This window comes from Thalassophryne amazonica, chromosome 14 (assembly GCF_902500255.1).
Source record: "Thalassophryne amazonica chromosome 14, fThaAma1.1, whole genome shotgun sequence".
Classification (NCBI taxonomy): domain Eukaryota; kingdom Metazoa; phylum Chordata; class Actinopteri; order Batrachoidiformes; family Batrachoididae; genus Thalassophryne; species Thalassophryne amazonica.
In genome coordinates this window covers 21074883-21097034 of record NC_047116.1, presented here as the reverse complement: position 1 = coordinate 21097034, position 22152 = coordinate 21074883, and the positions used below count along the sequence as shown (strand labels likewise).

The 22152-nt window shown below is 39.8% G+C and overlaps 1 protein-coding gene across 2 annotated transcripts in view; it reads left to right on the top strand.

Annotated features, from left to right (window-relative positions):
* Positions 1-22152, top strand: part of LOC117524635 (cholecystokinin receptor) — a 48195-nt gene that overhangs the window by 22488 nt on the left and 3555 nt on the right. Inside the window, exons 3-4 of one of the 2 annotated variants that reach the window (XM_034186452.1) lie at positions 8277-8538; positions 17758-17885. In XM_034186452.1, the coding sequence (XP_034042343.1) occupies positions 8277-8538; positions 17758-17885 (390 nt within the window). Of the gene's footprint in view, positions 1-8276; positions 8539-17757; positions 17916-22152 lie in introns of both variants that reach the window. The other variant, XM_034186451.1, reaches the window with a different exon arrangement.

The following is a 22152-nucleotide window of genomic DNA, read 5'->3' as shown; positions in this document are numbered from 1 at the left end:
GGTATAGTTTGGACTATCTATGACTCAATGTTATGGAGTTATGGGGTAAAAACCTTAAAAATGGTGACATGTCAATTTCAGTTTGTACAGGGGTCAAAAGTTAAAGTTTGTTGATTGAGCTACTTGGATTAATAAATGGAATAGTTTTGACTGTGGTGAATGCTTGGTCTCTAAAGTAAAGGTCAAATAATGTTGACATCCATTGAATTCTATGAAATGTGAGATATGTTACCCTGTAAGGTGATAACTAAGCATGATACATGGTCCAAACTATTCTTTTTTGAAACCCTATTAACTCAACCAATAATTTGCATCACGTTTAAACAAAATTGGAGTAATTCTAACTTTTGACCCCTGTACAAACTGAAACTGAATTTTGTCACCATTCTATGCCATAACTCTATAGAATTTAGTCATGGATATTCCAAACTATACCTTTTTGGAATCTTTACAATCAGTCAAATAATGTGCTATAATTTTCAATATGATTGGAGCATTTTTATATTTTGACCCCTATGTAATTCTTCAATTGACCCCTACGTGGCCGCCTATTGAAAATTCAAGTGGCCCGTCGGTTTTTTCAAAAGAGTTATGTCATTTGAAGGATTCCTCTGTAAATAGTCTGTTATCTGCTGCACTATACATGAATACACAGAAAATACTACGCTATGCTATGTCCAGAAGTACTAAAGTATAAAAAACGTCTGAAACTACCGCACCATTATTTTATTCACCTGGGTAATGTAGTCTATAATGTGTCAGTGATCCCAAAACACTGCGTTATCCACAGCCTGAGATGCTGTGGTCTTGGCCTTGGCCTGGGAGACCCAGGACTCAGTCCTGGCCTTGGCCTCGAGGGAGGTGGACTTGATTACTACACTCCTTAGGGCCCCTTCACACATAACATGGCGTTGGGCGAAAGATGGAGAAACCGGAAGAAAATCTGCAAACCAAAAACGAAATAGGGAACCACGAAGCATTCCACTTGCTGTGAAGAGGGATGCATGGCCAGACAGGTGTGCATGATACCGCTGCGACGGTGTCGTGCACGCTAGTGTTCACGCGCACTAACACAGTGCGAGTATGTGGAAAGTCGCGCACACAGCAGTGGAGCAAAAAAATAAATAAAACACCACAATTTAAATTACTTCATTCCTGTTATCTCCGCCTAGACGTACTCCAGGAAGTAATGACGTCGATGTTTGCCCTTTTATGTTTTACATGAATGCGCTCCTCTCATGAATACATCAGCCAGGCTCTTGTGTCATGAGGAGTTGGCTCCTGTGTCATGAACGCATCAGCCGGCATGGCGTGTCCAGCGTGCAGTGTTCCACTGGTGACCGTGTTGCAAAGGTGATATGTGTTTTAATTATTACAATGTGGGGAAATTCCACAGTGACATGCACCTCATGGTGATTTTCTGCATGGCACGATATTCACTAGCATTGCGGTGCGCTGATGTGGTGGTCAGCTGAAGTGATATGTTTTAATTTATTTCCACATGAGGACAGCATGCCGACATCCGTGCCTCATGTCAGAGATATGCCGGTCATATCCTACAAGCCAGTACAGGTGTATCTCCGAGCTGTGACTTGCGAGCATCAGCCTGCCCGGCAGGCTGTACCGCGTGCTCAGACGCTGGCAAGTCCAATTTGTCACGAGTGGCATGCAGTTCCTCCCTCTTGCGCTAGTTGGCTTCTATTGTGTTATGTCTGAAGGGACCCTTAAGGATTCCACAGAATCTTATGTGACTACTGAAGGCAGCTAAAATGTTCCTAGCAGACCTCCCCCAATCCCAGAAGACACAAAACTATGTGCGACTAATGGACTTAAAAAGATACGTTGTCATGACGATGCAAAAAGTGAGGTGTTCTGTTTGAGGTTTTGCCAAGAATCAAAACTAAAAACACAAAATGAAGTGCTTTATAAAATACATTCACACTGTTAATGCCTATATATTAAGAATACTTCAGTAATACACACAATATATTTGTTTTTCCTTTATTTTCTTTGTGTTGTGAAAAATCATGTTGTAGTTTGAGAATGTGTGATTGTGTGCGTATTTGTTTGTACCCCTACTCCTCTGAGATTAATGCTTATATGGTGTCCTTAACTTTTTGGAAGCTGCCAGGGACACCTCTGTGGTCTGCTGATATCACCTTGAGAAAGGGATTAATTGTTATTCCCTGCGATTAGGAGGGGCAAGCACAGGATTAATGGAGTCATTGAGTGAATGACGAAGAGGACCTTCAAAATTTACATAAACAACAAATTAAAAAACTACTGCAGGAAACAGCTCTGAAATGTTGGGTTCTAATAGCTAGAGGTGAGGAGCAGCGAACCTTCTGCCTTGGTAGATGTCGGTGTCTTTTAACATGCCCAATCATTATAATTACAATTAAGACAGACAGGCCTACCAAATTGCCTGTGAAGCCTTGTTGCCCATCGTAGGGTCCTGATAGTGACTAAAGTCACTGTTGCTTGTTTTCTGATCTATTGTCATAAGTATTCAAAAACTAACAAGAGGTCCTGTCCTGATGACTGGCATCTACCATCGAGTTGGTACTATAGAGTAGGGGTACAGGTAGTTTGGGCACACACTAATATTTGAATAATCCTGGATCTGACCCAGAAGAAGAAAGGCCAAAGTTGGTACTTCTCTCAACTCTTGTGAGATAGCTGAGAAATGAAGACCCAGAAAGAGTAGTTGAAGGTTGGTGTCTTCTGATTTATGATAGAGGGTAGAGAGATCATTTTTATAGCCCTAAGATCCTGTGTCTCTGATGAATTCTGTGTTGAGTATTGGCCCATTGAAGTCCTATGGACCTGGTTCGGCCCAGAAAGCATAGATCCAGATTAATGGTCTCTGAACTCAAAGCTTCTGAGATAAAACCTATATCCCAGATATTTTGATTCTGCAAGGAGTAATTGAATGTGCTAACCCTTTCTGACCAGAAAAAAGTAGGTCAAGGTCAATGACCTTTGAACTCATTTAAGAAGGTTGTGAGATGAACTTAAATTCAAATATCTAGAGTCTGTGATGATTTGTGGTTTCAGGAGCTGAAAAAAGAGTTAAAGTCACATAGAGGGAGTAACACAATTTTCAGTATTTTAACCTTAAAAACTCCACCTAGAGTTATTAAAAATGTTATAGCACATGATTTTATTGCCACGTGAAATGGTATTCTTATTTCCTTGCATTCAGCTTTTTGTTGAAAGATTTTATAAGATTTACCAACGTAAACGTATCATGCAGGCGCAGTGGCACAGAGGTAAACAGCATTCTGTGTGTTACAGGTAATGGAGTGTTTCAGGGAGAAGCTTTACTCAATCATAGAGGTCTATAAATCAGGGATTTTGTCTTAGTTGTGATACCAAACACAATTTCAACAGAGGGAAAACATCTTTTGAAGGAACAAATCCATCTGTGTGCTTGAGGAGTAATTGGGTTAAGGTAACCTATTTTAGTGGTCCTCGCCTGCAAACAGAGGTCAATCTTTAAATTGATGATCAAGATGTATGTTTTAGAAAAAAATGTTATTGTGTTAGATATATATATATATATATATATATATATATCAATTGGAGGAAAGTGGGTACTGTATTTCCTTGATTAAAAGCCCGTCTGTTAATTTTTTTCAAACCGTGCTCTGACCCAGGACCTAAACAAGGCAGAACATAATTCAAGGCCTGTGATTATTAACAAAATGCTGCTTGTTGCCTGCACTGTCATATGTTTCACACATATCTCTAGGTGTGATGAACCAAACCGCTTTAAATCAGCACCCTCTGCGTGGCTGAGAACCCGCGCATGTGGTAAATGATGGAGACGGCAAAGGGCTGTGATAGGCGCTGGTTTCACTCCTTCCTCTTCCACCATATATTAAAAGTTTTTGCAGTGCAAACGCTGATTACATTTTGATTATAGATCAAATACATTTGGCAGAAAAGTCCATGAATATACCAACTTCACAACACAAAAGTCAGAAAAAGATGCTCAAATGATCCACAATTCGTGGAGGAAATTGTACGTCTACCATATCATTGGTTTGGAGGTTGATGATTGTATAAAGAAGTGGAGCTCATTGAGGGACAAATTAATCCAGAAAAAGCTACTGTTCCTGCTGTAAACTGCATAAAGATGCAACAGAGAACTTTAAAAGGGTCATGTGCACGTCAACCTCATCGCATGGCCATGGAGTTACAGAGCTGCAAAAGCATAAATCAGGCTTTAGGATTTTAAGGTATCACTCCGCAGTTGACTTAAAAAAGAGTGACTCGACCAAATATAATCTTTTAAAGCCTTACGTAATGCACGGTGCTTATGCAGTTTATCTTTTTCAGACGAAGTTTTGACCATTAAATAAGGCAGGTCCTAATTCATTGTTAGGCTTCTAATCAAGAAAATATGTCAGCCTAATTAATGCTGAGGATTCCCCGTAGTTCGTTTGGCGCATCCTGACCGTAACTAATCTGTTCCATACTTATAACAGATTTTGTCCATTTTATACATATAACAGATTTCAATTATAACAGACAAAATTTGCTAGTCCATCTTAATCCATTATATGCGAGTTTTACTGTATGGTGGTGTTGCTGAGGTGTAGTTGGACATGATCTGGGGGCACCTGGTCTCTCTCATGTTGCTTGTGTCCTACACACTGCTGAGCAGGTAGGTGAGTGGGTAAGGAACTGGCCTGCCAATATGTAGACCTGGGTTTGAACCCCACTCATGCTACCCGTCTATGCCCTTGGACAGGACACTTATTCTACATTTTCCCAGTCCATCCATCACTAAATGGGTACTGGCCCCAGCTGGGGAGGTAACCTGCGTTGGACTTGCATCCCATCCAGATTAGAGTGTCAAGTGTCATCCACTTGGCCTCAGCAAAGTCATATGCACAGCCTGAGGCCCATTGGTGCCAGTGTTTATCCCTGATTTTCCAGCGTGGAACAGATTAGTCTATGACTTCCCCTGGATGGGATGCGAGTCCATTTCAGGTTATTTCCCCAGGCAAGGCTGGTACACCTGGGTTCCTGGGACAGTGCAGATAACATCCTATGATTTATAGTGCTGTGAAAAGTATCTGCCTTTTCTGATTTCCTCTGTTCTTTCTTATTTTTATGAAATGTTTCAGAATATCAACCTAATTTTAATGTAACGTGAAGACAATGTAAGTAAACCCAAAATGCAGCAGCTTTTAAATGATCATTGCTTTTGCTGAAGGTAAAGAGTTATTCAAAGCTTACATCATACATGAGAAAAAGTAATTATCCCCCAAAATCTAATAACTGTCACCCTTAACAACAGCAATTACAATTAAACATTTTCAATAACCTCCGATGATCACTATGGAGATGTTTTTGCCCACACTATCTTTGTAGAATCACTTTAATTCAGCCACATTGGAGGGTTTTCAAAAATGAACTCTATGTTTAAGGTGTTCAGGTCACTTTGATTAGACTCCTCTAAAACCTTAATTTATTTTCTTTTCAGCCATTACACACACTAAAATAGTCTAATTAACTCATATACTGACTGTGAAATATTCACTCAGGTGTAATTCCGCAATATCAACATTTAATTTCAGCAAAATTTCATTCAAGTGTGCAACATCTGTCTGTCATTCAAGTGTCATATTATTTTGTGAGCAATATACACAGTAAATTTTGCTGAGTAAAATTTGAGTAAAATGCTGGGATAACATTTGATCCCAGTCTAAACAGAGTAAAAAAACAGTCTACTGTAAAGTGAAATCAGCTCCACGTTGTCACCGACTGAACGGTCCCCCCCCTAGCAATTGGTCCACCCTGCCTCCACTGTGCATGCGTCATTTCGGAGCTCAGCAGGAGGACGGAGCAGATGGAGAGCCTCTGATGACAATCTCACGTGCTCAAACAAAGAGTGTATAACTATCAGGATTGCTCCACTAATGTGCATGTGAATGTTACTGGATAACTCTGTTGCTTTCTCGGCGTAAAGCACTGTTTACCATATCAATGGAGCGAGGGGGAGGGCCGCTCCTCAAACTGTAAGGAGCCAAAGTGGGCCAAAGTGTGAATGAAAGCTGCTTTAAGAGCAGCACAGAACACTCCAAAACACAGTAGAAGTAGAAGTTTGTGATTTAACCTTTGTGTAATAGCAGACAGAAATTGCTTTGAGATGAAGACAAACAAAATGCATAAACCATTTTGTATATATTGTTCAAAATGTGCATTTGTGTTTATTGTTTGAACCTTTTGTTGTACAGTATTTCACACAAGACCTCAAATTACCTTTATAAAGTGTCAAAACAGTTGTTTATTATAGTTTGCTGTGTATTTTGAATAAATGTGTGTGGAATTTTTTTTTCTGTCTGTATATATAGTAATGGTAAGTGCCACACTGGCAGAACCATTTATGAACATTAATACCCATATATGCAATTTATTCTTGCAAGACAGAAGGTATGTAGTGCATGAGTGAATGTTGTGTGTGTGTAACTCCCATCCGCCCTTCCCGATCAGCCTACAACATCCTACTCAGGGCCAACCGACAGCTTCTATAAGGAAGGGCCGACCACCAAAACAACACCAAGACAGACAAGAACGAGAGACAAGTGGTGAAGACTAACTGTGATGTGAGACACCGAGGAGACGGGGCCCCAACCATACAACATACCATGACAAACAACCACACATGAACAAACAGTGACAGCAATAGTCTGTTGTCTAATTAGTGAGCATCCATACCCTAATCCAGAACACCGTAGTGTTAATCCTCTTAAGAGCACCCAAAAACTGAATTGTGGTGACGGCCACAAACACGCGACCATCCACACACAGAGACCCAGATCACAGCTAAATATCCGATCACTACTGTGGCTGGTGTGTTGAGCCAAGACAAGAGTACAGAACCTTATCATATGACATGGACCACTCCGGCACGTCAGAAGCCACGCGGCCGGCCGCGAGTGACGATGGAAGTGGGTCCAGGACGCGGGGCCCTGGGGGAACCAGGAGAAAAGGGGCAGCGGAAGGGCATGGGGGCCAGGAAAGGCAGCCCCCGCAGCCACCGGGCAGCACAGCAAATTAAAAGGGGAGCGGCCCGACAGCGCCAGAACGCACCCCCGACAACATTATTTTCCGCTTTACTTTTTCCTTTCTTATTTCTGATTGTAAATCTTTATTACACTTATAAAACACGCAGGGAGAGCTGTTAACAGCAATAATAAAACATTTATGCCAGCTACGAGTGAACTGTCCAAAAAATGCCCTCGGACCCCTGAGGGTTAATCTATATTTTGTATTATATTTTAGCTTATAAAAAGCCACTTCTAACAGGATTTTGACCTTGAAATTTTTTTTCCAAAGTAAAAATTTGTGGAATTGGAAACTAGTGTCGGTTGAGGTTTAAATGCTTAAAGTGCTTTAGTTTAAATTTATATTCTTCTTGTTTAAATGTATATTTCTTCTTGTTTATATTATGTGTTTAATCATTCATTATTATTATTTTAGCATTGTTTCTATTATGCAATATAGTTTGCTGCCAAACATTGTGGAACCAATAATTGAATATCTTTGAGACTTAAACACTGAAATGATATGTATGCATTTGTTAAAAAAGGGTTGGCCAAGAAGAGAGTAAAAAATGAGAACAATTAATTAAAAATAAATAATTATTTTATTAATATTTAATAAATGTAAACATGTAGCTGAAGGAAGCACCGAAAATAATTTAACAGCCGAAATATTAATATGAAATAAACATGAATGCCATAAAAAAAGAGAAAAGTCTGAAAGAAATGCAATCCGAAGCTTAAAAAAGGCAGTTTAAATAGAGAACAATCCCAGTGCATGCAGGAGAGCATCATGAGAGGGTACAGAGGAAATGTGAAAAAACACTCTAGGGACACTCGGTCCTGCATCACTGCGCTGTGTTTGCAATATATTATTGCAGTAGAAAATATGGATAAGAAAGGAAAAGGAGTAATTTCCTGTCCTGAGCCATCAGGAGACAAAACTCTGATTACATCAGTGGCACAGGCTGACATGATTTCCTGCACCACAAAACTCCGATAACTATCTGTTCCCCCGCAACATGTACAATATTGCGTGAGCACGTCTTCCCAGACATCAACACCTTTTGTTTGCAGGCCTGATCTCAGATATCACACGTACGTCATCAAAGTAAACCCGTCTGAACGCAATGTGGTAACACTTATTTATTTGTCAAATTCCAAATAACAGAACGGTATGTATTCATTTTTTAAAACAACTGTTTTGTATTCCTACAGGGATATCAGTAAGCATCTCCACATTTAGCCTGGTTGCCATAGCGATCGAGCGGTACAGCGCCATCTGCAACCCCCTGAAGTCGCGGGTGTGGCAGACCCGTTCCCATGCCTATCGAGTGATTGCTGCCACATGGGTGGTGGCCTTCATCATCATGATCCCCTATCCGATCGTCAGTCATTTGACGCCTTACAAGCGGCACGACAACACCACAGGACACAAGTGCCGCCATGACTGGAGCCTTGAAAAGGCAGAGCAAACATGGTGAGTCTGTTTGGATTTTAAAGTGTGGTATTGTGCAAAATTAGTTTTTGTCTACCTTTTATATTTAAGTGGTTGGTGGTTCATTTTCAGCGTCCTTAATCCCACAATTCTTGGTTTGTGCATGGAGAAAGTCATTGCAGCCTTTGATACAATTTATCATTCCACTCTCCTCAATAGGCTCCATTCCATTGGCATGACTCACACTCCATTAGTCTGGTTTACATCCTACCACTCTGGCTGCACTCATTTTACCTAACTCATATCCTTCAAATCCACTTCCTACCCTGTCACTTCAGGTGTGCCCCAGGGCTCTGTCCTGGGGCCCCTCCCTTTTATCATCTATCTTCTTCCCCTTGGTAATATCTTCCTAAAATTCAACATTCATTTCCACTGTTATGCTGATGACACCCAGCTCTATCTTACCTCTAAACCCTCGTCCACTCTTCTGCCCACCTTCTTTACTGATTGTATCTCTGAAATCAAAAGCTGGTTCACTTAAAACTTTCTTAAATTAAACAGGAGCAAGACTGAGGTTCTTCTCATTGGTACAAAATCCACTCTATCCAAAACTGAAAGTTTTTCTCTCATCATTAATAATTCCACCGTTCCACCTCCCCCCCAGGTTAAGAGTCTGGGTGTCATCCTTGACAGCACACTATCCTTTCAGTCCCATATTAAAAACATTACCAGGTCTGCCTACTTCCATCTACACAACATTAATCACCTCCGCTCCTCCCTTACCCCCCAACACTGCTGCCATCCTTGTCCATAGCCTTGTTACTTTTCGTCTGGATTATTGTAACTCTCTTCTTTTCGGTCTCCCACCCATATCCCTCCATAAACTTCAACTGGTCCAGAATTCAGCTGCCCATATCATAGCTCGCAACCCCTTGATTCAGCATATCACTCCCGTACTTCAGCAGCTCCACTGGTTTCCAGTTCAATTTCATATTCTATTCAAAATCCTCCTGTTAACATTCAAGGCCTTACATAGTCTCGCTCCTCCATATCTGTCCGACCTCCTCCATTTTCCCATTCCCTCCCGCTCCCTTAGATCCTCTTCCTCCATTCACCTGTCTGACCACTCTGCCCGTCTCACTTCCACGGGGAGCAGAGCATTCAGCTGCTCTGCTCCCCGTCTCTGGAATTCATTACCATCCCAAATCAGAAACATTGATTTATTTCCCATTTTCAAATCACAACTTAAAACCCATCTGTTTATGACTGCTTATTCCTCTTGATGCATATTGTTCTGTCTATTTTACTGATTTTATTGTTGTTTCTTTTATTGGATGTTTATGTTTTACTGTACAGTGTCCTTGAGTGTCAAGAAAGGCGCCTTTTAAATGGAATGTATTATTATTATTGTCATTATTATTATTGTTCTAAACAATATTTAGGCCAGAAACAGCTCATTTTAAACACACAGAAAAACACGCCACATGGCCAAAATGTTGAAGCTGACGCTCCCTCACAATGCAAGTGATAGTACTCATCGTGGTCCCGATAAGCAACTGCTCAGTTGATACAAAGTCACTCCAGTGGCATCCAAGGATCCTCCGATACACCAAAGATGTCCAGTTATCACCTTAGGTCACCAGTTAATGTCAAAGTCTCACAATCATATAGTAAGACAGGGAGCACCAGTACCCTAAAGACTTGAACCTTTGTTCTGCTGCAGAGACATTGGCATCAACAAACACCTCTGTCCAACGACCTCATGACTCCGTAAGGTCTTCCCAGGTATCTCTCGATCTTAAAGGCTGAGGATCCAGAGACATGAACGTTACTGTTGAGACAAGTGAATCTCTCTGCAGGTTAAACACTTTCACCACATACAGATACACTTCTGATGACTGATTCCAGGAAGTCATTAAGCCCCTGGGGTCCGAGGGCATTTTTTGGGCACTTCACTCGCCTGGCATAAATATTTTATTATTGCTGTTAAAAGCTCACCCTGCATCCCACAATCTAGTAGTATGTCTCTTTTTTTCAGGACAACCTGTACTTTCAGAATATATATGCTATAGTGGTGTTTTATAAGTGTAATAAAGGTTTACAATCAGAAATAAGAAAAGAAAAAATAAAGCATCTGTGGGATTATGACTGTGCACCCCTCACTTTCATTGCACCACGGGGCTTTGCGCTACCCTTGACTTTACCGTTACCATTTGACAGGTGTACTGCCGCAGTCAAACTCCCCACTTGCCACTGTCTCCAGAGCGGGTCACGTGCAGTGGGGCTGGCCACTTGACACCAGAAGCATGAGCCCGTTCAGGGCTCGCCTCCCCATCTCACCAGGTGTAGTGACCCACCCCCCCACATGGGGTTTTTGCGATCAAGATTTCCTGAACTGAAAGAAAACATATGTCATGAATGATAATCACATTTTGCGGCTTACATTTTGTGAAACCTGTGTTCACATTTTGTGGAATATTTTATTCACGGTTTGCAGCAAAATCATTAAGGTTCGCGGATATTTATGATTTGCATAAATTTGCATTAATGGTTTGGAGATAATTCACGATTTACAGAAGATTCACGTTTTGGGGTCAACAAGGATCACAGTGTTGCCTGCACGGTAAAGGTCAGTAAAGCGGTCCTCGCTACCCCCCCCCCCCCAAAAAAAAAACAGTCCCTGGATTCCACAGCCCTACCAAACACCCAGTCCATGCAAGCACTGAGCAGTGTAGGAGCCAAAACATATCTTTGTTGAATGTCAGTTGTCACTGGGAAAAACTATCTCTGCCTCCGCTATGCCTCGGCCCGTTCCCTTTTTAAGGTTGTTTGACTGAGATGATGTGGATAAAGACTCTTTTTCACAGATATGTAGCCTGAAGCACACACCTGGAATTGAATCCCACTGTATATCCACAGAGGCACATGCACTAATACAGTCTGAGAAACTACTTTATTTTTATGTGTATTGTATTGTCCAGACTCCAGAGTATAAGTCCCACTGAGGTATAAGTTGCACTTCTTTGTGTATTATCAGTGCTTCAGTTTGACATTTTTGTAGACTGTTTTCCTGTACTTTTTTTTATTGTTGACATTTATTCTTTTATTACACTGGTCAACATGATTTTTCTTACATTGAGTTTTTCAACAGACTTTGAGTCATTTGGGCGTGCTGAATCCAAATCTGGTGTTAGTTTTTACCAGTCACGTTCTTGAGATATGAAAACATATTTCTTGTATCAAGCATTGAAGCAAAAGCTGCCATCTCGCACGCCTGTTCGGCACCACAAATGATATTACGGCTCTAGTTCACATTTCGCAATCTTGGTTAAAAACTATGCATTTAAAGCTGCTTTTGTGCATGATTAGTGGTGTCACAACAGTCACAACATCACTAAGGAACATGCAGATTGCAAAAAATTGTGATGTGATAGAGGAAATCTGAGCTGAGATTCAGGTGCAGCACCCCAAAATGACCCTAAATCAGTTCTCAAAGTCCATACAATTAAAAATAATTATAATGGTATCAGGCCTGGATCCAGACCAGTTTGGATCGATGCAGTTGCATCGGTCTGATTTTTTTTTACACATCGTTCGTCATCTGTAAAAAAAAAAAAAATCTTGAATAATCCCGAAAAGTGCAGAACGTGTCCCCGCGGTGAGCGCAGCTTTTGATTTGATCCCACAATGCACCACGCAGGTGTACACAGGAAAATGCAAACCGGATCAAACAAACATAGCGTCAGTCCAGTCGAGTTGATGATCATGGCATCCACGAAAAAAGTTGTGCAAGGAAAATTGGGCGCTTATTTCAGCAAGAAATGGTGAGTGGTGTATAAATAGTTTTCAGACAATAGTGTGTTTGAAAGGCATTCTATGATGACTGAAATTACATTTTCGGTGGTTTTCCGACATACATGTCAACCTATACGGATTGTCCGTAAATTATACGGATTTTTCCGAGTTTCAGAGTCATACGGACGTACAAATAAAGTCAGATATTCAGGGTTTTGTCTGCAGCGCGTCTGTAATCAAGCGTTTCTGCAGCGTGACTCCACTTTGAAGCTTGAACCATTGAAGCAATGCTTCGATCCACTAGCTCATTGGTTCGATTCACTGCTCTTCAGAAATGGCAAGTCCGCTTCTTAACTCCTCTCAAAGCCATTAAAATACCACGAGTCACTTTTGTGTGTATTAAAATCACTAACTGGGACTCTGGTCTTGTTGTAGTCAAGAAACGGGAATTGTCCTCCGTTCCGTTGACACAGCTTCAAACGCTGCGTGGCTCTCTGCCGAGACAGAGTCCGGTCGGAATTAATAATAATAATAAAATGAGACGTGCTGTATTTCTTTACAAATTACTTCCTGACGTGCAGCACAGCAGCTGCAAGAGCTCAGCTCAGATATATGGAAAGATATTTATGCCAATAATGTCTGAAAGGAAATGCTTTTGACAAAAACTACAGATTTTGTTTATTCCTATTTATGTCCAGAGATCAAGGATCCAACATGTCAATTTTTGTTATAGTGTTTTTTTTAGGACATCATATTTATACAAATAAGTGTTCACTATGGTCCATGAAGTATAATAAATATATTAACCCCATAACACCCGAATTTATATAGCTGTATATAAAAAAATATTGTGTGTGTGTTTTTGCCTTTAAGTAGATGGTAAATAATGTTGAGATTATTAATTTCACTTTTGCACAAAAACTAGATAGTAATATTGGGTATTCTGGTAATGACTTTATGTTATAATGTTATAATAATAATAATGATGGTATGTTGCAAATTCGCGACAACGGGCATACAGGTCAGTTTGGTAAGTTGCATATTTGAGTCAGAGATTGTAGCATATATGCGACGATGGGCGTTAAGGGGTTAAAAGAAGTGTGACAGTGTATGTTGCACATGAATAAAAGAATGAACATTATTGAATAACAAAACACGTATGATTTTTATTTTATCATTGAGCAAAAACGCATCTGTCAGATTTTCACTCTGGATCCAGCCCTGAGTATGTTCCAAATTAAATATTCGTTCTATTGAAAGAATGTAAAAACCTTCATTATTTGTGTTATATAATGGCTAAAATACATCCTTGTCATTTGATATTATATTTATTTATGAATATTGTATGGCCTTGCCTTACAATATAAAGCGCCTTGGGGCAACTGTTTGTTGTGATTTGGCGCTATATAAATAAAATTGATTGAATTGATTGATATGAACAGAAAAGGGACTTACATTTTGGTGTGCATCACTGGTGTTTTGTGTGTGTGTGTGTGTGTGTGTGTCTTAGAAGAATTAACACCATCAGTTATCTCGTTCAACTTGTCGTCTGTCAGCAAAACAAACTCCGCCATGTTTAGCTAAACCCCGTCCCCACTAGTGTGTGTGTGGGCAGGGTTTTTAGTGTGCAATGGTACAAAACATATGGAACCAATTTGCACGGTAAATGGAACCAAATTTGCACGCTGAAAGCAATCCAACACAAATGGGATGAATAATCCATGTCACGTGACATACAGAGCACCAATCAAATGACAAGGATCCACTCAGTCATTATATAAACACCTCTAGTACATGGAGACACATGCGCAGAACTACAGATACACATACGAGAAAAACTATGCAGCCTTTCGCAATGCAAGTAAAAATGTTTGGTCTAACAAGAAAATGCTCTTTTCCCCCTCTATCTTAAAAATTACACCTAGATATTAATTTCTAGTGACTGGAGTTTGCTTTTGAGGAATATAGAAATGTGCATTTTCTTTTGTCAGTTCCTGTGGTTTTATAGTACAGCTGTCTTCATCAGAGTTATCCATCAGCACGTTCCATACCACTTAACTTAAACGTTTTGTTTGGCTAAATCTCTTTTCCGTGGTTGCTGTTTGGATAGTGTGACGTTTTCTGTCAGAAGATCTTTGTCTCTCTGACGGATGTGTGTGCTGGCACACTTTCATTGAATCTACTAAAATGTCTCATTTACTTCCATGTTTGGACCTGGAGCCTTTTTAAACAGAAGAATGGGAGACATTAGCACAGATGAACTGAGCAGACCGAGATGTTTCAGGGTATTTTTGTTCTGGAAATATGATGAAACAATCTTATGGTAATTTTAGTCAGCCCTCTGTAGACATTTATGCACTCACAAAAATGATATTTACCCTGTGTAGCTACACTGCAGCATAGTATTGTAATGGCCATGTTCAAGGTTGTCAAAATCTACTCAGAAAAACCCATTTTCTTGTGTATCTTCGCAATGACAAGCAATGTGAAGCCATGTTGTTCTCTTGCTCCATCCATTAGACCCTGTATCTACTGTGTTGTGTTGTTATTGTCACTCAGTGGGTTTAATTCCAATCTGAAAAACACATTTGAAATTATTTACATCATTTGATTTTTAAGTTGAAAAAATTGTGCTTTTGTACATTAGTTTTATTATTTATGCATATGAATAACAATCATGCCTATCTATACATCATGATCATGATATTTGGTGTTATTTTTCATTGGTGCCATTTAAAGTATATATTTCTGTCATGGCACTGATGGGATTAATGATTTTTTTTATGTTTTAGGCTCTATAATCATTTAATCAAAATTAAATCCTTATTTTAACTCATAATTATAATATAAACTAACGTGTTGCACATGGGGATCCATGGGTTCTAGATTGGGTAGTGTTTATAAAATGCAGTGAGGAAAATAAGTATTTGATCCACTGTCAATTTTGCAGGTTTTCCCACCTCCAAAGAATGGAAAGGTCTGTAATTTTTATCGTAGGTACACTTCAACAGAATAATAATAATAATAATAATAATAATAATAATAATAATAATAATAATAATAATAAAAACAGAAAATCACATTGTATGATTTTTATATAATTAATCTGCATTTTATTGCATGAAATAAGTATTTGATCCAGTAGAAAAACAGACCTTAATATTTGGTACAGAAACCTTTGCAGTTCCAGAGGTCAGACGTTTCCTGTAGTTCTTGACCAGGTTTTCACACACTGCAGCAGGGATTTTGGTCCACTCCTCCATACACATCTTCTCCAAATCTTTCAGGTTTGGAGTTTTAGCTCTCTCCAAAGATTTTCTATTGAGTTCAGGTCTGGAGACTGGCCAGGCCACTCCAGGACCTTGAAATGCTTCTTACGGAGCTCCTCCTTAGTTGCCCTGGCTGTGTGTTTGGGGTCATTGTCATGCTGGAAGACCCAGCCATGACGTATCTTCAATGCTCTTACTGAGGGAAGGATGTTGTTTGACAAAATCTCACAATACATGACCCCATCCATCCTCCCTTCAATACGGTGCATTCATCCTGTTCCCTTTGCAGAAGAGCACCCCCAGAGTATGATGTTTCCACCCCCATGCTTCACGGTTGGGATGGTTTTCTTGGGGTTGTTCTCATCCTCTAAACATGGTGAATGGAGTTGATTCCAAAAAGCTCTATTCTGGTCTCATCTGACCACATGACCTTCTCCCATGCCTCCTCTGGATCATCCAGATGGTCACTGGTGAACTTCAAATGGGCCTGGACATGTGCTGGCTTGAGCAGGGGGACCTTGCTGCCCTGCAGGATTTTAAACCATGACAGCATCATGTGTTACTAATGTAATCTTTGTGACTGTGGTCCCAGCTCTCTTCAGGTCATTGACCAGGTCCTCCTGTGTAGTTCTGAGCTTTCTCAGAATCATCCTTACCCCACGAGGTGAGATCTTGCATGGAATCCCAGACCGAGGAAGATTGGCAGTCATCTTGTGTTTCTTCCATTTTCTTATAATTACACCAACAGTTGTCTTCTACCAAGCTGCTTGCGTGTTGTCCTGTAGTCCATCCCAGCCTTGTGCAGGTTTACAGTTTTGTCCCTGGTGTCCTTAGACAGCTCTTTGGTCTTGGCTATGGTGGACAGGTTGGAGTGTGATTGATTGAGTGTGTGAACAGGTGTCTTTTATACAGGCAACAAGTTCAAACAGGTGCAATTAATACAGGTAAAGAATGCAGAATAAGAGGGCTTCTTAAAGAAAAAATAACATGTCTGTGAGAGACAGAATTCTTGCTGGTTGGATGGTGATCAAACACTTATTTCATGCAATAAAATGCAAAATAATTATTTAAAAATCATACAATGTGATTTTCTGATTTTTTTTTTAGGTTCTGTCTCTCACAGTTGAAGTGTATTTATGATAAAAATTACAGACCTCTGCATTCTTTGTAGGTGGGAAAACCTTCAAAATCGACAGTGGATCAAATACCTATTTTCCTCACTGTAGGTAGCTGACATTTTTCAAGGGTGGTAATAATTTATGCAAAGTTTCGATAATGATTGTAACTGAAAGTGCAGGAAATTAAAATGAGAAAGTTTTGTGAATAAGTGTATTTATTATTTGGCACATTTAGTTGAGGTCACATTTTACAACTGGCAAGGTTGAGATATTTCCTTTGCTCAGAGCTTGTCTGGTTACCAGGGACTGATTAATGGTGATATCCACCTGTGGATTTAAGCCCTTCTCTTTCTGCCAGTTCGTCGCGATCCTAGTATCCACGTTCCAGCCTTTTGCCTTTGTCTTGTTTTTTCCTCATAGTGTAACGACCTCGCTTTGCTTACCGGACCTTGTTTCTGCCTCAGCCCATGATACAGTATCTCACAGTGTTTTTGAACCCAGCCTGTCTCTCGACCACGTTTTTGATTAGCACTTCACTGCCTGCCTTCCCGTGTACCGTACCCCTGCCTGTGTAAATGATAAAGATTATTTTTTTACTTATAACACCTTGTCTTCGAGTCTGCATTTTGTGCTATCCCACATTTTGTGCCATGCATCCTCCACTCCTGACATCGCACACCAATGCTGCCACTTCCTGTACATAGGCACTCTATCCACAACCTTGCAATAAAACTGGAGAAATAATGCATAGCTTATATCGATCAGCTTATCGTGTGTCATTACGTGGCATGACGTCATGATGGTCATGATGATGTCACGAAAGCCCAAAAAACACATTTCCTGGGTATCTGCACACAACAGGGCTACATAGACAATGCCTAGCTACTACCTCTCCTCACAGATCTTTATGTGACCATCATGCTATGGTGCAGTATTACTTGCTATGCGTCACCCGCTTATACCTTTCGTTTAGCATTGTGTGAATTTTAATACTTTCTTGGCTCAATTTTTTTGTTTCTTTATGTTTGCTTGCACAAATACTTGCATGCAAAATATTCACTCGGTTGCATCTCTCTTAGGTACATTTTGCTGCTGCTGGTGCTGTTTGCCATTCCAGGACTGGTGATGATTGTTGCCTACAGTCTCATTTCCAGGGAGCTTTATAGAGGAATCCAGTTTGAGATGGGCAACAAAAAAGCTTCTACTGGTGAGAACATGCACAATGCACATGCAAAACAGTTTATTTTGAAAAATTTGTAACTGCCTTTTCAAATAAATTCTGGAAATGTGTTATGGTCACTTCACATGAGACCATATGGAGACACAGGGTAGGTATTCGTTTTACCGTTTGGTGTGATTTGTTTGGGCAGGTGCAAACACAGTAATCACTCACATGTGAACCAAACAACCGCACCAAGACCCGTGAGAAGAGGCGGACTTGACCTGGTCCAACCCAATCTCACGGCATTTCGTGGGTCTGAGTAATGAAAAGTACATTATTCTATGGGTCGCAACCGGGGTACGTAAATGGGGCGTTTTTTGTAACAAGGCCACTAATTCATTTCATGGCGGGGCGTGAAAAAACCCCCCAAAAAAACAAACCATGAGAACGGGCTGTTTGGGGCAGTTTGTTTGTGGTAAAACTACAAAACAAACCAATGGACCAAATAATCAAACGAAATGTGAATAAAGCATGTTACTTATTTTATTTTACAATAAAAAGACACCACAGAATGAAGACAGAAGATTTTCCAGACAAACACAACTCTGCACAGCTCGTGAAAAGCCACAAAAAGTAAAAAACAATGCAAATCATTTACTTACAGACAACAGTTGAAGCATTTTCACCACCTGTTAGGAAACCATTTGAGGATACCATTAGCTGTGACATAAGAAACAGCTCTGACTACATTAGCAAACCTTGGAATATAAACTGAGCTTTTGACCAATGGGTGTACAGCATGCTCATACATGTTTGTTTGTTTTTTAACTTACACATTTTGGTCCACTTAGAAACATTACTGAACAATCTAAACCAAGCTAATATTGCAACATTTTGGTCCATGGTCCAGACCAAACTTCTGCCCCCCTGTCTGATTTGCATGAAAACTTGATATGTGGATAATGAACATCCCCAGAATTACTATTAAATGGTTTGATGGTTTGTCAGCAAAAGTCAAAGTCATTGGGGTCAGAGGTTATATTTTTGATTTTCTCTCCCATGTCCATCAGATGTGGCACACATATTAAGGTGGGTTCTCGAATTGCCTAGACAAGATCAGATTTACAAAAGTCAATCATTGGGGTCAAGGTAAATGGGGACAATGGTGGAAATTTAAGTTTTGCTCTGCAAACATTAGTGTGCATTGGTGCACACATTTCTCACCATTGGTTTGTAGGTTCTGGAATTGCCCAGGTGAAGTCAAATTTGCCAAAGAACCATCAGTGGGGTCAAGGTCATTAGGATCAAAGGTCAAAATTTTGTTTTTCACTCTAATATAACACAAACGTGATTGACATTTGGAGATGGGTTTTGGAATTGTTCAGCAATGTCAACTATCCAAAGGTTGGTCATTAGGGCCAAGGACTTGCTTGCTGTTCAGTTCTTCCCACATCCTTTTTTTTTCAAATTTCTATCAAACTCAGTATGTCAATGAAGGCTAACCCTAAAATTCATTTAGGCAAAGGTCATGGAAGTTGATTTTCAACCTGATTTGAACGAAATGTGGCACACGCAGAATTGGATTCCAGAACTGCCCCGGCAAAGTCAGCCACGAGTCAATGAATTCAATGAATGCCAAATGAGGAGTTGAAGGTCTATTGTTTAAGCATTGGGCTTGAGACCAGAAGATCCTTGGTTCAAATCCCAGCCTGACCGGAAAATCACTAAAGGCCCTTGGGCAATGTCCTTAATCCCCTAGTAGCGCCCAGTGTGTAGTGAGTACCTTGTATGGCAGCACCCTGACATTGGAGTGAATGTGAGGCATTATTGTAAAGCACTTTGAGCATCTGATGCAGATGGAAAAGCGCTATATAAATGCAGTCCATTTACCATTCACTGGGGTCAAATGTCAGCTTGCCATAACCCTTACTATGCTCATGCCTACAAGTCCTGTTACCTGGTGTCATTAATTTCACACAATTGTATCTCTCCAAAGGAATAAAGTGCATCAGTTTTACACTTATAACACTTACAATGGAATTTATATGCTTAAGGGAAACAGATTTGTACTAAAAAAATGAACAGGCAACATGTAGCAGAACTACATAATACACATAATAATTATGGTAATACAATCGCTTGTTATTTCACAAGTGTGGAAATAAATATAATAATTTGTAACCACTCCTAATGATTTTGGTTTCAGTCTAATTAGACAAATTGTATCTGTTAAACGAACTATCAAGCACCCTCTGATGGGGCACTAATGCTGGAATTTGATTCATCTGAATGTGTTTTTTTTATTTCCTATAAATCACAGCATTTCTCGAGTGCTGCAGAGTACATTTGGTGCGACAGCAGCTTGTAGGTTTGCTGGTGTTCCATTTGTGGAATTGGCTGACAGCTGCAGGGCAGGGCATCACCATCTGTTGGGCCTCAGAGAGAAAAAACCACAGCTCGACTGACAAAGTACTCGAAGGAAAAAAAAAGTCATCTGCCAGAGAAAATGTTTAAGTGTTTGTTGAAGAATTCTACCTTTACATGCAGCAATTAATTTGAAAAATAATTGCATTTCCCTTCTCTACCCAGCCTGTTCCTGTTGGACTTGATTACATTGGGCCTCTTGTTAGTGTATTTATTGTCATTTGAGGAAAGAAGACTATTAAACTGTATTTGCAATTTCCATCGTCAGAAAATTAAATTTCCGCCGTTACGGTGAACAGCTGATTCTCAATGACTCGGTCCAAGTAATTTCGGCTGAAGTCTTCAGTGGAAGTGTGTGTCATCATAGTGCTGGGGTACTGTGGTTCATTTACGTACTCTTTATATTTAGAAACCAATCAATTCACTGTATGAGCTTGTGTGATGTTTCCTACTCAGAAAAATGAAGGGTTATTAATTTAAAGTATGTGGTGGCCAATTGGTCAGTGGGCTTGTTTCTGCAGCAGAAGGCTGCTTGTTCAAGACCATCTGTACCCATCCTGCATGTCATGTGGAGTTGTGTCAGGAAGGACATCCAGTATAAAGTTTGTGCCAAATCAACATGCAGATAGAAGGAAAGAAAGAGCTTTTTATTCATTTAATTCAAGATATAGAAAAGGCGATTACATTTTGGAAACATCACCGTAATTCTATAGCACCTATAGTTCCAACATGATGTGTTGATGTTTTGAGATTTCATTGTCAGAGCTGCTGACATCTGTATTTCACTATAGGTGTGTAGGGGAAGCCAGGGCACAGTGGATCAGAAATGTTGTTTTGTGGCAGCATAAACACATTATCCATAGGTTCAGGTCATTCTATGGATTTAATACAGCAAGTTATTGTTTATAAGGCTGCATTATTTATGTCTCCCCAGGTGTCATTTACAGGTGTTTAAAATTGATTTTAAAATTTTTGATTCACTGTGCCTCAGACACTAATTCACGGGACACAGTGAATCAACTTAGAATATAATGAAAAAACACATGATTATACAGATTTCTTCAAAATTATTTAATATATGCTGATGCATATACAAACTATAATCCAGCAAACCAGCTATGTAATGTGAGTGTCTTATATAGTGATATAAGTCCTTGAGAAACTATTATAAATACAACTGTCATCATTTCTGTTCAAACGTGAAAACATTTGTTTATATACACAAATTATAGAAATAATTCATGGAAAAATAAATGCATAAGCTTCAACAAGTAATATTTGTCATCCACTTGATACTGGGGCTTTCTTTCCCCGGGTGCATGTGACAAACATGAGTCATGTTATCAAATAGCTGATAGTCTGGAGAAGACATAACACATAACACATACAGTAGTGTTCAGAATAATAGTAGTGCTATGTGACTAAAAAGATTAATCCAGGTTTTGAGTATATTTCTTATTGTTACATGGGAAACAAGGTACCAGTAGATTCAGTAGATTCTCACAAATCCAACAAGACCAAGCATTCATGATATGCACACTCTTAAGGCTATGAAATTGGGCTATTAGTAAAAAAGTAGAAAAGGGGGTGTTCACAATAATAGTAGCATCTGCTGTTGACGCTACAAACTCAAAACTATTAAGTTCAAACAGCTTTTTTAGCAATCCTGTGACTCACTAAACTAGTATTTAGTTGTATAACCACAGTTTTTCATGATTTCTTCACATCTGCGAGGCATTAATTTTGTTGGTTTGGAACCAAGATTTTGCTTGTTTACTAGTGTGCTTGGGGTCATTTTCTTGTTGAAACACCCATTTCAAGGGCATGTCCTCTTCAACATAAGGCAACATGACCTCTTCAAGTATTTTGACATATCCAAACTGATCCA